Source organism: Aquarana catesbeiana, linkage group LG03 (assembly GCF_042186555.1).
Source record: "Aquarana catesbeiana isolate 2022-GZ linkage group LG03, ASM4218655v1, whole genome shotgun sequence".
In the NCBI taxonomy this organism is placed as follows: Eukaryota; Metazoa; Chordata; class Amphibia; order Anura; family Ranidae; genus Aquarana; species Aquarana catesbeiana.
Window position 1 is genome coordinate 20,057,328 of NC_133326.1, and position 16,091 is coordinate 20,073,418.

General features: G+C 42.6%; 1 protein-coding gene across 4 annotated transcripts in view; it reads right to left on the reverse strand.

The window, feature by feature from the left end:
• The window catches only part of LRRK1 (leucine rich repeat kinase 1), a 261,637-nt gene that overhangs the window by 90,618 nt on the left and 154,928 nt on the right, over positions 1–16,091 (reverse strand). For all 4 annotated transcript variants that reach the window (XM_073618358.1, XM_073618359.1, XM_073618360.1 and 1 more), the window contains 5 exons: positions 11,785–11,897; positions 9,881–9,957; positions 9,674–9,803; positions 8,665–8,777; positions 8,363–8,577 (listed from right to left, as the gene is read on the reverse strand). In XM_073618358.1, coding sequence (XP_073474459.1) covers positions 8,363–8,577; positions 8,665–8,777; positions 9,674–9,803; positions 9,881–9,957; positions 11,785–11,897 — 648 coding nt within the window. The remainder of the gene's footprint in view (positions 1–8,362; positions 8,578–8,664; positions 8,778–9,673; positions 9,804–9,880; positions 9,958–11,784; positions 11,898–16,091) is intronic.

Sequence of the window (16,091 nt, forward strand, 5' to 3'; positions counted from 1 at the left end):
TCACATCACCCCCCCACAGTAGTATCCTCTGTCCCCCTTCACATCACCCCCACAATATTCTCCTCTGTCCCCCTTCACATCACCCCCACAATAGTGTCCTCTGCCCCCCTTCACATCACTACCCCCCCACAGTAGTGTCCTCTGCCCCCCTTCACATCACCCCCACAATATTCTCCTCTGCCCCCCTTCACATCACCCCCCCACAGTAGTATCCTCTGTCCCCCTTCACATCACCCCCACAATATTCTCCTCTGTCCCCCTTCACATCACTCCCCCCCACAGTAGCGTCCTCTGTCCCCCTTTACATCACTCCCCCCCCACAGTAGTGTCCTCTGTCCCGCTTCACAACACTTCCCCCTACAGTAGTGTCCTCTGTCCCGCTTCACATCACTCCCCCCAACAGTAGCGTCCTCTGTCCCGCTTCACAACACTCCCCCTCACAGTAGTGTCCTCTGTCCCGCTTCACAACGCTCCCCCTCACAGTAGTATCCTCTGTCCCGCTTCACATCACCCCCCCCCACAATAGTGTCCTCTGTCCCCCCTCACGTCACTCCTCCCCACAGTAGTGTCCTCTGCCCCCTTCACATCACTCCCCCCCACAGTAGTGTCCTCTGCCCCCTTCACATCACTCCCCCCCACAGTAGTGTCCCCTGCCCCCCTTCACATCACTCCCCCCCACAGTAGTGTCCCCTGCCCCCCTTCACATCACTCCCCCCCACAGTAGTGTCCTCTGTCCCACTTCACATCACTCCCCCCCACAGTAGTGTCCTCTGTCCCCCCTTCACATCACTCCCCCCCCCACAGTAGTGTCCTCTGTCCCCCCCTTCACATCACTCCCCCCCCCCCCAGTAGTGTCTTCTGTCCCCCTTCACATCACCCCCTCCCCCACAATAGTGTTCTACTCGTGACTGACGGGTTGCCGACCCCCCCGGTGTACACTAACTGGTACATGCTAGCCCAGAAATGACTGATCTTAGAGCATTCCCTGCCATATACATAACAGAGTGAGATTTAATACTTCTAAATAATTATTTTCCCTGTGAAATAGCCCAAAACAAAAATACTGGATGCTGAATAAAGGATTTCTTTATTGCCCTGACACCACGAGATATCTACAAGTCCTGATCTTGGGATGTCAATTAGACAAATCATAGTCTGTCAACTCCTATTTCCCTTTGTTGAATAATAAAAGGTGGACTGGCTCCCCGAACGAATCTCTATGGTTAGCTCGGCCAAAATATACTGTCAAATGGATGTGCAAGCTGGAGAAAGACAGTCGTCTGAGGGTCAGATGTCCTCTCATAAAAATCAGGTCACAGTCTAATGTAACCCGACAGCCCCAAAGACCATTCATGGGCGACAAAACAATCAGACCGCTTAGAAAGCCTTTACCAACTGCTACTGTTTTCCCAGACAAAATGGTGTCAGTTCTGTCCAAATACTTCCCCCTCAAACCTCCCACTGGGACAAAAGCACCGCAGAGTATAACAGGAACTGTAAAAAGATATACTTAGATATTCGGATTGTGTGTGCTGGACCATTCACTAATGTCTATAACCCACTTTTTTAACCAGTTTTCTACTGGGCCTATTTTGTTATTTTTCACATATATGTCAAAAACTATTTTTTTTTGCTAGAAAATAACCCAAAACCCCCCAATACAATGATATATTTTCTGACAGCAGAGGCCCTGTAAAATAAAATGGTGGCAAAAGATTTATCAAATCTATATTTTCAGGAAAAAAAACCCACTAAAATTAATTTCATTGTACATAAACACAATATAATACCCATTTTTTTTTTTTTTTTTGGGGGGGGGGGGGATATGGGGTTGTATCAAGTAAATCGATACCAAACAAGTCAAGCCTTGCGTGTGCCTGTGAAACTTTGAAAACTAGTGTACCCATAATTGTCCATAAACAATGCTTCAAATGCCTTTTTTAGCTCATCAATTTACATCTAAGCTGTTTTTTCAAGCTGGTGGTTTTTTACCTTAATTCATTCTTCCCAGCTCCCTCTTATACTTACCTGAGCCCCATCTCGATCCTACGATGAATGGGAGCAGTGTCTCTCCCGGGTCTCTCTCTCTCTCCTCATTGGCTCACACAGCAGTAGAAGCTATTGGCTCCTGCTGCTGTCGATCACAGCCAGTGAGCCAAAGGAGAGAGAGCGGGGCCGAGCCGCACTGTGCGTGAATGGATAATGTCTACAGGAGCACGGCTTTAGAACGAGCCTGCTCCAGTGCCCCCATAGCAAAAGGCTTGCTACTGAGGGCACTTGGCAGGGGGAAAGAGCCAGGACTGCCAGTGGGGGGGGGGGGGGGGTCCAAAAAGAAGAGGATCGGGGCTGCTCTGTGCAAAACCATTACACAGAACAGGTAAGTATAACATGCTTGTTACATTTTTTTTTTTTAACTGCAAAGCTTTGGAATGACTTAAACTGTTAATGTTGGCTCTAAAATTACTCTCATTCCAACATTTGCCGTGATACCTAACACGTGGTGTAAAAACCTACTAAGTTCAGGTTATTTATTTACTGACTTTATTTAAAAAAAATATATATATATATATTTTTTCATTTTAATTAAGTTTACCTAAAAAAAAAAAAAAAAAAAAAAAAAAATCTTCATAAAGGGGCATAACTTACCTTCAAGTGATTGTAAAGTCCCATTGTTTTTTCTTTGAAAATAACAAACATGTCATACTTACCTGCTCTGTGTAGTGGTTTTGCACAGAGCAGTCCCCATCTTCCTCTTCTCGGGTCCCTCGACAAAGGTCCTGGCCCCTCCCTCTTGTTGAGTTCCCCCACAGCAAGCAGCTTGCTTTGGGGGCACCCGAGCCGAGCTGCAGACCCGTGTGTTCATTCAGACTGCACGGTTAGGCCCCGCCCCCTCTTCCACCTCATTGGCTAACTGATAGCAGCGGGAGCCAATGGCGCCTCTGCAGTGTCTCAGCCAATCAGGAGGGAGAGTCCCGGATGGCCGAGACACTCGTGCACATCGCTGGACCGAGATGGGGCCCAGGTAAGTGTTAGGGCAGTGATGGCGAACCTTGGCACCCCAGATGTTTTGGAACTACATTTCCCATGATGCTTATCTACACTGCAGAGTGCATGAGCATCATGGGAAATGTGGAAAGGAGTCTCAGAGAACACAATAAAAAAGAAACCACACTGCCCTCTTGTGACCCCACTCACCAGAGCTTACAAACCCAGAAGACTTCTGGGTCCGTAAGCTCTGGTGAGTGGGGTCACAAGAGGGGAGTCTGTGTTTTTTTTTTTTTTGGTTTTTTTTTATTGTGTTCTCTGAGACTCCTTTCTACCTATATGATTGCCGTTGGAAGCACTTGGCACTTCACCTTATTATATCACTTTAATGTGTTTATATTTATATTCATTATATGTCAGCACTTATATTCCACTAGCGCTGTTAAACTTGTACATTTATTTTTTTAAGGTTTTAGTACCTTTGTAACATCTGCTGTGGTCCTTATATTCTGTTTGCACTTTTTCATTAATTTCTCACCTATTTTATTATTCCATTAGCGCGAGTTTTAGTTTGTATTGTATACCTGTGTGATAGTATTGGCAAGTGAAAGGTTCTCTTTATACAACGCTGTATTTAGACCTCTAAATTCTACCCTGCCCTCCGCTCTATCCAATCAAACACAGGGCTGTAAAAGTCACCTGGATCACTTTTACACGAAAGCCGGGAGCCTACTGAAAAAAAAAAAAAAAAAAAACTATAACAAGCTTGCGCCATGATCTTGTTTTAACCCCTTAAATGCCAGGACATTTATAAACATACCTTGGTGGACCAAGGGGTTAAAAAAAAGTAAAACCACGTCAGGTATAAAAAGAGTTAGAACTAATACAAATGATAGAAAGATAAGAAGAAGGTGGACCGCAAGGGTCAAAAAAAAGTTCCAAATTTTGAATTGATATGAACATATTGCCAACAAAACGTGAGGTCTGTAAAAGTTTGAACATGAACATAGCTGTCATTTTGCCCACACTACTCTACAATTTTACCTCTTTATTAGCAACCAGTTTGCCCTTTAAATGCCACGAGTCGTGTAGGGGAATAAATGGCGCGGTGAATCCCTTCATCTCTGACAGGAGGATTCCGCTCGTTTCAGGACCCCTGTGGTTTTCAATCCTTTTATCACAGGAAAGCCAGAAAATATCGATTTAATGCCGTGTTATCAGTGAAAGCAGTTTTTTCCTATCTCTGCTGCCCTTTTTTCTTTTATCTCTTTAATAAGCTGGAAAATGTTTGCATGTTGGGTAGATCGACAAAAAAGGATTTCCTGACTTTGATAAATGTACCCCATTATATCTGTCACCTGTGTCTTGGTCCTGGCTGTTTGACATCCATTCACCATTTATTTGTTAAACTTTAAAGACAAAGTTTTGTCCTCAGAATTAAAAGATAATGGTGTTCAAAAACTCCATATTCTTGAGGAAAAAATAATGTCATTTCCCAGGAAGCGATTGCATATATGTGGCTTCATGGAAGTGGACCTTTTTTCTGTGGAGCCGCCATCTACACCGATCAGCCATAACGTTATAACCACCCACTTAAAATTCAGCAGGCCCCTCTTTTGCTGCCAAAGCCGCCCTGACCCATCAAGACATGGACTCCCCTAGACCCAAGCATCACACTGCCTCCGCCGGATTGCCTTCCTCTAATAGTGCATCCCGGTGCCATCTCATCCCCAGGTTATATAGTTACATAGTAGGTGAGGTTGAAAAAAAGAAACAAGTCCAACCTATGTGTGTGATTATATGTCAGTATTACATTGTATATCCCTGTATGTTGCGGTCATTCAGGTGCTTATCTAATAGTTTTTTGAAACTATCGATGCCCCCCCGCTGAGACCACCGCCTGTGGAAGGGAATTCCACATCCTTGCCCCTCTTACAGTAAAAGAACCCTCTACTTAGTTTATGGTTAAACCTCTTTTCTTCTAATTTTAATGAGTGGCCACGAGTCTTGTTAAACTCCCTTCCGCAAAAAAAGTTTTATCCCTATTGTGGGGTCACCAGTACAGTATTTGTATATTGAAATCATATCCCCTCTCAAGCGTCTCTTCTCCAGAGAGAATAAGTTCAGTGCTCGCAACCTTTCCTCGTAACTAAGATCCTCCAGACCCTTTATTAGCTTTGTTGCCCTTCTTTGTACTCGCTCCATTTCCAGTACATCCTTCCTGAGGACTGGTGCCCAGAACTGGACAGCAAACTCCAGGTGCGGCCGGACCAGAGTCTTGTAGAGCGGGAGAATTATCGTTTTAGCTCTGGAGTTGATCCCCCTTTTAATGCCAATATTCTGTTTGCTTTATTAGCAGCAGCTTGGCATTGCATGCCATTGCTGAGCCTATCATCTACTAGGACCCCCAGGTCCTTTTCCATCCTAGATTCCCCCAGAGGTTCTACCCCCAGTGTATAGATTGCATTCATATCTTTGCCACCCAAATGCATTATTTTACATTTTTCTACATTGAACCTCATTTGCCATGTAGTTGCCCACCCCATTAATTTGTTCAGATCTTCTTGCAAGATTTTCACATCCTGTGGAGAAGTTATTGCCCCGCTTAGCTTAGTATCATCCACAAATACAGAGATTGAACTGTTTAACCCTCCAGGTTGTTTATGAATGAATTAAATAGGATTGGTCCCAGCACAGAACCCTGGGGGACCCCACTACCCACCCCTGACCATTCTGAGTACTCCCCATTTATCACCACCCTCTGAACTCGCCCTTGTAGCCAGTTTTCAATCCATGTACTCACCCTATGGTCCATGCCAACAGACCTTATTTTGTACAGTAAACGTTTATGGGGAACTTTGTCAAATGCTTTTGCAAATACCAGATACACCACGTCTACGGGCCTTCCTTTATCTAGATGGCAATTCACCTCCTCATAGAAGGTTATTAGATTGGTTTGGCAAGAACAATTCTTAATGAATCCATGCTGATTACTGCTAATGATACCGTTTTTATGACTAAAATCCTGTATATAGTCACTTATCCCCGCCAAGAGTTTACATACTATTGATGTTAGGCTAACTGGTCAGTAATTCCCAGGAATGTATTTTGGGCCCTTTTTAAATATTGGTGCTATATGGGCTTTTCTCCTATCAGCTGGTACCATTCCAGTCAGTAGACTGTCAGTAAAAATTAGGAAAAATGGTCTGACAATTATTTGACTGAGTTCCCTAAATACCCTCGGGTGCAAGCTATCTGGTCCCGGTGATTTATTAATGTTAATTTTCCCAAGTCTAGTACTAATTCTGTCCTCTGTTAGCCATGGGGGTGCTTCCTGTGACGTGTCATGAGGATAAACACTGCAGTTTTGGTTACTGAAGCCCCCTGATTCGCTTGTGAAGACTGAGGAGAAGAATAAATTCAATACCTTCACCATCTCCCCATCCTTTGTAACCAGATGTCCTTCCTCATTCTTTATAGGGCCAATATGGTCTGTTCTCCCTTTTTTACTGTTTACATAAAAAAATTCTTGGGATTTTTTTTGCTCTCCTCCGCTATGTGTGTTTCACGTTCTATCTTAGCCGCCCTAATTGCACCCTTACATTTCTTGTTGCATTCTTTATAAAGTCTAAATACTGATGATGATCCCTCAACCTAGTATTTTTTGAAGGCCTTCTCCTTTGCTTTTATATGCATTTTTACATTGGAGTTAAGCCATCCAGGACTTTTGTTCCCTCTTTTAAATTTATTACCCAATGGGATGCATTGGCTAATGCCCTTATTTAATATGCTCTTAAAGCAAACCCATCTCTCCTCCGTGTTCTTTGTTCCTAAGATTTTATCCCAATTTAAATCTTCTAGCAAGGTTCGTAGTTTAGGGAAGTTGGCTCTTTTGAAGTTCAGTGTCTTTGTATTTCCCTTATGTTTCCTATTTGTGTGATTTATACCGAAGCCAATTGACCTGTGATCACTGTTACCTACATTTCCCCGTATTCCCACATCCATGATCAGGTCTGTATTGTTGGTAATCAGTAGATCTAGTAACGCTTTATTTCTAGTTGGTGCGTCTACCATCTGACCCATGAAATTGTCCTACAAGACATTTAGGAACTGGCGAGCCTTAGACGAATGCTTGGTTCCCTCCGCCCAGTCTGTCAGCTCCGCTATGCTGGTCCCAGGCCCACAGATGGGCAAGTGGAGCTCAGGACACATAGCACATGGTGGGTGAGGGGGTGGTGGGGCTGGGGCGGCATTGGAAGTATTCAGGCAGCAGCCCAGGTGTCAGGACGCAATAGCTTGTCACCATGACAACCTGGCACCTGGAATTTGTTGAGCCCTGGTTTATGATATGTTTCTTTATGGATTACATAAGTGTGGCGCAATATAGAACTCAGAATATATGGCTCCTGGCTTTGCACTAAGCACATGTATGGAGCAGATGCCTTCCTTGTTCTAAGTTCAGGACAGTAAATGCAAACAAAACAAAGTTTACATGGACCTGTGTGTATAAAAACTGTCAAAGCATTGGGAAAAGGGCCAAATAGGAGATTGTGTTTGCAAAGGTGTGTTGCTGTGCCTGGATACCCTAAAACTGCTCACCCGTTTATTTTCTGGGTAACTGCAGCAAAATAACCACTCTCAGGGACAAAGCAATCCAATTATAAAAACCTTGCCCAATTACTACTGTTTTCTCTAAAACAAGATAGCACTGGTGTCTGTGGCCAATGTAAACTGGTTGTAAACCTCTGAAATAAAAAATGATTAAATGATATCCTTCTATAGTGTGTACTAGCCTCTATCCAAAGCACTTAGTGTGATTTCTGTCTGATCTGTCCTCCCTCTGCTACCTGCAAGAGTGGTGCCCATACCGAGGAATCCTGGGAGACGCCACCCCCAGCACACTCAGACTTTGTAGAGGGGTGGGTGTCCATTCCCTCCACTCAGGTCTCAGATTACACTCAGCTCTCTGCTATGCTGTGTGCGACATCCGATCCACTAGCCCTGCCTTCTGAAGCTCAGAAATGCTGTATAAATTCTGTATTTTGAATGAATGAGAGGAGAGCGGGCTGCAGATAAACAGGTACAACATATGTAAAATGATTTGTTTCATCTCTGTGTATCACCTGAGGCTAGTCCTCTCACTGGGTATATATAAGGGTTTACAACCACTTTGAAGGTGACTGTTGTGAGGACTGGGCAAGGATCATTCCCGTTGGAGTAAATGAAAGGTGTTGATTACATATACATAACAATAATAACACAGAAGATCTCATCATTACCCACAAGTTGGAAAACAGACAGAGGCCTCACCAGCTGTACATTTTTTGCTGAAACATTGGTCTACTTAATGTGAGAGAGCGACCACCCTAGTACTCACCTTTGCCTTAATGCTCACAGGCCTCTGCAGCTCCCAGCGGGTAGTCCGGATTGTACTATCTCCTTGCATTTGCTGGGATACTTTTCCTGTCTGCAAGACCTCAAACAAAGTGGTCTTCCCTTGCCGTGGAGGTCCTACAATGATCATCTTCACAAGTCGACACCGCTCTGCTTTTCTCAGCTGGGCGCGCAGGTAAGCCAATATGGTCACTGGTCCTATAGAGAACAAACCACAGAGATGAGCATGTATAAGATGTACAATTGAGTCCATGGTATTGTATCTCCATATGGTTAGCTACTTACCTTCCTTCCGGATCTCTGCAGGCAGGTTTGAGATGTTAAGGTCCTCAAGATCCAACTGCCACAGAGATGAAAGTTGGCCCAGTTCAGGTGGAAGCTCCTTTATACCTGGATTACTAGAAAAAAAAGAATACACTGATGTAGATGCTTTACAGAACAACTAAACCAGCAGCACCTAACCTGCTTTGTGAAACGCGATGTCAGGGCTGGGGTCAGCCCTTCCTTCTCGGAGCTGGCCGCTCAGCTGTCTGCTAACTGCCAGCTCCTATCTCTCCACACTTACTCAGCTGTTTATGATATCCTGCTCGTCAGCCCTGCCTACTTAAGCCGTCCAGTCTAGAGGTTCTCTGCCTTCGCCTTGGTCAACATCACCGAAACGTTCTCCTGCGATTCTGTTCAAGACTTGCTTTGCTGACATTCCTTCTGGCTACAGATCCTGCTTGCTGTTCCACTACATTGATCCCTGACTTCTGGCTTGGCTGACTATCCATTCCGGTTACTGAACTTTGGCTATGTTTTGACTATGTTTGTTCTTTTTACTTTTATTATTAAACAAGTGTGAGTTAACACATTACTGTAAGAGCGGCAAGGATGTGGAATTCTCTTCCACAGGCGGTGGTCTCAGCAGGGAGCATCAATAGTTTCAAGAAACTATTAAGCACCTTAGACCGCAACATACAGGGATATACAATGTAATACTGACATACTGTATAATCACACACATAGGTTGGACTTGATGCACTTGTGTCTTTTTTTGATCTCACCTACTATGTAACTATGTAACCCCTAGACAAAAAGGAGCAGTTAACCCATGTGGCCACAGCCCCACTGCATAGGAAAAAAAATTTTGCCCAGAGTTTGTCTTTCACATATGCACCTCCATATCCATCAGATCACCATTCTAGCATATGACTATAACTAACCTCTACTGTCTTTGTATATATACACAATTGTTTTTTTGTGCAAAAAGAAACACACACACAGTATATATGTGATTATTCTAATGACTTACCTCCCCAGATACAGCTCCGTTAAACTCTTCAGCTGGCATACCGAATGTGGAAAGGCGTCGAGCTGGTTATCGTTCAGATAGAGAACTTCTAGAGAATCTCGAAGGAATAGAGGGAACTCCACAGAGCTGCCTGAAATACATAAACTTAAGTCAATAAAAGCAAAAGGTTTCTAAGGACAGCTATATTAGGCCAAGTACAGCGTATACCCAAATCAGTCCCGCTTCTTGTTCTGTACTTGGTAGAGAAAAAGGGCACCCGTCTCGTTTTACTACCGTCCTCATTTCTACATAAAAAAAATAAATAAAAACATATACAATAATAAGAATTACTTTTATAATCACTTTGTCATTTTCAAAATGTGATATATAGTCAGCTTTAACTAGAACATATTATAGATTAGGAAAACTGAATTTGGTTTTAGGTGTGTATCCCTCAAAGTATGTGTTACTTGTAATGGGTGATCAGGAAATCAATAAAAGAATCATTTAAAAAATCTTTACTGAATAACTTTACTCCAAAACAGGGGTCTCCAAACTTTCTAAACAAAGGGCCGGTTTACTGTCTTTCAGACTTTAGGGGGGCCGGAGAAAGTAGTAAAATGCCCCAGCGTCAGTAGAAGGAGGAATAGTGCCCCATCATTGGTATCAGTGGGAGGAATAGTGACCCATCATTGGTATCAGTGGGAGGAATAGTGTCCCATCATTGGTATTAGTGGGAGGAATAGTGGCCCATCATTGGTATCAGTGGGAGGAGTAGTGCCCCATCATTGGTATTAATGAGAGGAATAGTGGCCCATCATTGGTATTAGTAGGAGGAATAGTGCCCCATCATTGGTATTAGTAGGAGGAGTAGTGCCCCATCATTGGTATTAGTGGGAGGAATAGTGGCCCATCATTGGTATCAGTGGAGGAATAGTGCCCCATCATTGGTATTAGTGGGAGGAATAGTGGCCCATCATTGGTATTAGTGGGAGGAATAGTGGCCCATCATTGGTATTAGTAGGAGGAATAGTGGTCCATCATTGGTATTATTGGGAAGAATAGTGCCCCATCATTGGTATCAGTGGGAGGAATAGCGCCCCATCATTGGTATAAGTGGGAGGAATAGTGCCCCATCATTGGTATTAGGAGGAATAGTACCCCATCATTGGTATCAGTGGTAGGAATAGTGCCCCATCATTGGTATCAGTGGGAGGAATAGTGCTCCATCATTGATATTAGTGTGGGGGGGGGGAAATTAATGCCTAAATTGTTTAGATCAGTGGGAGGAATTACGCCCCAATGCTGGTGTCAGTGGGGGGGGGGGATATTATCCCGGCATTGGTGTCGTGGAAGGAAAAATGCCCCTCTGTTAGTGAGAGGAATGCCCGTTGTCTGCTGTAAACGGAGCACAGGAGTGCAGAACAAACTGCACTCCTGTGGAGTGCAGAACAAACTGCACTCCTGTGATTCAAACGAGCTTTGGCTGTACTTCTCCTTTAAAAAAACAACAACAAAAAAAAAAAAAAAACAACACACCTGACAGTTACTGCTATGCCACCTTCTAAAACACAATCAACCACAGATCACTTTTCAGAGGGTGGTAAGCATTACCTCTGTTCAAAAGAGTCCTTAAATATGACCAATCACAACTGAATTGATATTTCTCTGGGGGGGATTTACTAAAATCGGTGCACTCAGAATCTGGTGCAGCTGTGCATAGTAACCAATCAGCTTCTAACCTCAGCTTGTTCAATTAAGTTTTGACAATAAGCCCCCGTTCACATTGGTGCGATTTGACATGCGATTTGACAGGACAAATTGCATGTCAAATCGGAGTCTATTGCCAGCAACAGGAGCGACGCCAACTTTGCGGCACCGCACTGATTTACAAAAGTAGTTCCTGCACTACTTTTGGCGACTTCGGGGGCGATTTCAATAGATATCTGTGCAGGAACCCGCACTAAAACCTGGAAGCTGACTGGTTAATATGCACAGATTGCACCAGATTGTTTGCGCATCAATTTTACTAAATCTCCGCCCTCTGCGTCTTGCATGCAGTTCCAGTAACACAGCATTGATGATATTTTCTGAGGGTCGCGGTGCTCTGTGTACAGCAGTAGAAAGCTCACCTCCCCAGCTGGTTCTTGGACAGATCCAAACTCTTGAGAAGCCTGCAAGTCCAGGTGTCAGCGGGTGGCAAGGAGGCCAGCTGGTTCCCAGAAAGCTTCAAATACTGTAAAGCCTAGGAAGAATATGAAGACTGTTAGTGGGGTTCATTAATGGATTTCTGCAAGATAACACCTTAGCCGGTGGTTGACATAATTTAATTTTTAACAAGATGTGGAAAAAAAAAAAAAAAAAAAAGAACGAGTAATGAATTCTGAATATAAAAACATCAACCTAAAGATCATTGCTAGAAAAACTCTGATCATGAGCTCCACCATGTGGCAAAATGTAAGAATTACAAACCAAGTGAGAACTACGTACAGCAAGACTAGTGAACAATCTGTTACTTCTAGACATGTGCATTGCTGAAAAATCCGTTCGTTTTCATTACATTTGTTTTTTTGTTTTTTTTGTTTTTTTGGGGCCATTCTTTATGATCGAAATTCGTTATTTCGAAAAAAATTCGTAACTTCGGAAAAATTTGAATTAGTTATGCTCCATTCGTTTAGATGCGTAATTCGTAAATTTGCAAATTCATAAATTTGCAAATTCTTAAAATTCATAAAATTTGCAAATTCGTAAATTCGAAAATCCGAAATAATAACTAACTAAGAATAACTATTAGATTATATGTATTGGATTTTCCTTTAAAATGTGGCTGTTTGTGAAGGTAACAAATAAGAATTTATCCGAAATAACGAATGCCGTATTTAAATGAATGGAACGTAAGGAATTAATAATAATAATTTTTTTATTATTAATATTTATTATTATCAATCAGTTCTGTTCTATTCGTTTAGCTACAGCATTCGTTAGATAATTTATTTCGGATAATTTGTAACTTCAAATAAATTCGTATTCGTTACATTCACTAACAGCCAAATTTGAAAGGAAATTCCAATACCTATAATTTAATAGTTAGTAATAGTTATTATTATTAGTTTGTTCGTTATTAATTTTGATTTTCATTCTTATTTTAGGATTTTCTTTCTTTGTAATTTTTCGGATTTTCATTCTTATTTTCGGATTTTCTTTCCTCGGACTTTTCGAATTTACGCATTTACAAATTTTCGGAAAAATTAGTTAAACGGGTTTTTGTTAATTCGAATATTTCCGAATTAACAAATTTGTTGAAAAACGAATTCGGAACGAAACGAATTGCACATGTCTAGTAACATCTATTATTACCTATTATTATAGATACCGATTATTACTATTATAAAACCTATTAATATTGTTATTATACAGGATTTATTTAGTGCCAACAATTTGCACAGCGCTTTACAACATGAGGGCAGACAGTACAGTTACAATACAAATGAATACAGGAGCAATCATGGGGCCCTGCTCGTTAGAGCTTACAATCTAGGACTGGCGGGATCATCAGTTCTACAGATGTAGAAAGACAGGCAGCCTTGAAAGGCTTGGGTCATACCAAATATCCTATGATTTACAAAAGAGACAGTCTACCTTTTTTGCCAAAGAAAAGGTAGACTCTCTCTTTGAGCTCAAAGTTTAGTTTTAGCTGTACACCCTAATATATAAGGCTTTGGACATCGCTGTAAATTACTCTTATCTGTACAGTATATGTAAAATAATAAGAACTTTAACCAGTTAGATTTACAGCACTGTGCAAAAGTTTCAAGAAGGTGTGAAAAAAAATGTTGTAAAATAAGAAAGCATCAATACTTCTAGGTACACTGCACACAATTTTTGAAGGAACTCGGCAGGTAGGTTGTTCCAAACATCTTGGAGAACTAACCTCAGATCTTCTGTGGCTGCCTCAAACCCTTCATGTCAACCCAGACAGACTCCATTACGTTGAGATCAGGGCTCTGTGGGGGCCAAACCATCACTTTCCAGGACTCCTTGTTCTTCTTTACACTGAAGATAGTGACTTGATGACATGGTCTGTATATTTGGGGTCATTGTGCTGCTGCAGAATAAATTTGTGGGGCCAATCACACCCCTCCCTGATGGTATGGCATAATGGATAAGTATCTGCCTGTATTTCTCAGCATTGAGGACACCATTGATTCTGACCAAATCTCCATTTGCAGAAATGCAGCCCCAGACTTGCGAAGAACCTCCACCATGCTTCACAGTTTGCTGCAGACGCTCATTATTGTACCGCTCTCCAGCCCTTCACCAATAAACTGCCTCCTGCTACAGCCAAATATTTCACATTTTGACTCATCAGTCCACAGCACCTGCTGCCATTTTCTGCACCCCAGTTCCTTTGTTTTCCTGCATAGTTGAGTCGCTTAGCCTCTTTTCCGATATCGAACATGTAAGCATGATGTGCCTTTCATCTGCTGCATTAAGCTTCTTTGGCCAACCACTGCGTCTATGGTCCTCAAGGTTGCCTGATCAATGGTGTCCTCAATGCTGAGAAATACAGGCCAATGACAGGCCTTACTGATGGTATGGCATGATGGAAAAGTATCGGCCTGTATTTCTCAATCTGTGATTGGCCCCAAATTAATTCTGCAGCAGAACAACAACCCCAAACAAGCAGCCAATGTCATTAGGAATTATCTTCAGTGTAAAGAAGAACGAGGAGTCCTGGAAGTGATGGTTTGGCCCCCACAGAGCCCTGATCTCACCATCATGGAGTCTGTCTGGGATGACATGAAGAAACAGAAGGATTTGAGGCAGCCGACATCCACAGAAGATCTGAGGTTAGTTCTCCAAGATGTTTGGAACAACCTACCTACCTACGAGTTCCTTCAGAAACTGTGTGTAAGTCTACCTAGAAGAATCGATGCTGTTTTGTAGGCAAAGGCCGGTCACACCAAATATTGATACGATTTGTTTTTCTCTTCTGATCATTTACTTTCCCTTTTGTCAATTGATAAAATGAAACGATCAAGGTGGTAGTAAACCGCCAGAAAAATAAAAAACAATGGGCCCCTCTGAAGGTTTAAGTCATAATGCACATTATGACAGACTTACCTGTACATGGAGCCCCTCCATCGCAGCTCTGTCACTACTCCCCAGGTCTCCACCCGGTCTTCCTTCCGGGTTCGCAGGCTCCAGCTGTATGAATGGCCGGGGGGGGGGGTGGGGGTGCAATGGCGTCACTGGCTGCATGTTGTGTGCATATCTCCTAAACGGTGCAAGTTTAGGAGATATTCACTGTTCCTACAGGTAAGCCTTATTTTAGACTTACCTATAGGTGCAAGTGCAAAAGTGGAGTTTAATTCCACTTTAGTACTCCTTTTCCTGAAAGCATTCTTAATTTACAGCATTTTTCACACCCGCCTAAAACTTTTGCACAACACATACCAGCAGCTTCATAATAAAGAGCATATTGGTCAACATTTGTGTCTTGTGGTCTTCCTGCAGTTAGATGCATTTCAACTGGTTCCTCAAATCTTATCTCACTTGGCCCAATGACCTTCTACTTTTGTTAGTCTGTACCTCAAGTTAGTCTGTAGTCTTAAAGGGCAGCCACTACAAAACAAGTTTTTTTTTTTCTTCCCTTGGCAAATGTCATTTGTTTAGTATCTTAATTTTTATTTTTTTTTACCTGTGTCTGCATTTTTATTTGTGATTTTAATATCGATTCTAAACTAGAACGTCACTGCACTATGGTAGAATAGAGGTGCCAATTTGTCTAATCACATTTCTAATATTTGATTGCTTTTTTTTTTTAACCACTTGATTACTGGGCACCTAAACCCCCCTCCGGTACCCAAATGACATTTTTATCATTTTTTTTTTTACATAAATAGAGCTTTCTTTTGGTGGTATTTAATCACAGCTGGGATTATTTTTTGCTAAACAAAAAAAAAATAAATAAAAAATCATGTTTCATAGTTTGTTATAAAATTTTGCATACAGGTAATTTTTCTCCTTCATTGATATGCGCTGATGAGGCGGCACAGATGGGCACCGATAGGCACAGATAAGGCGGTACTGATGGGCACAGATGGCCACTGATAAGATGGCACTGATGGGTGGCACTGATGGGCACTGGTAGGTGACACTGATGGGTAGCACTGTTGAGGAGGCACTGATTGGTGACATTGATAGGTGGCACTGTGGGCACTGATGAATGGCACTGTGGGCACTGGTAGGTGGTGCTGGTGGGCACTGGTAGGCGGCACTGTTGTGCACTGGGAGGTGGCACTGGCAGGTGGCACAGATGAGCTGGCGGCTGCTCTACTTAATCGGAACCGATGTCGCTCTGACAGCCGCCGCTGATCGGCTTACCTTCCAGTCCTCAGCCAGCTCTATGATAACCCGGCATCGATCGGATACTGGG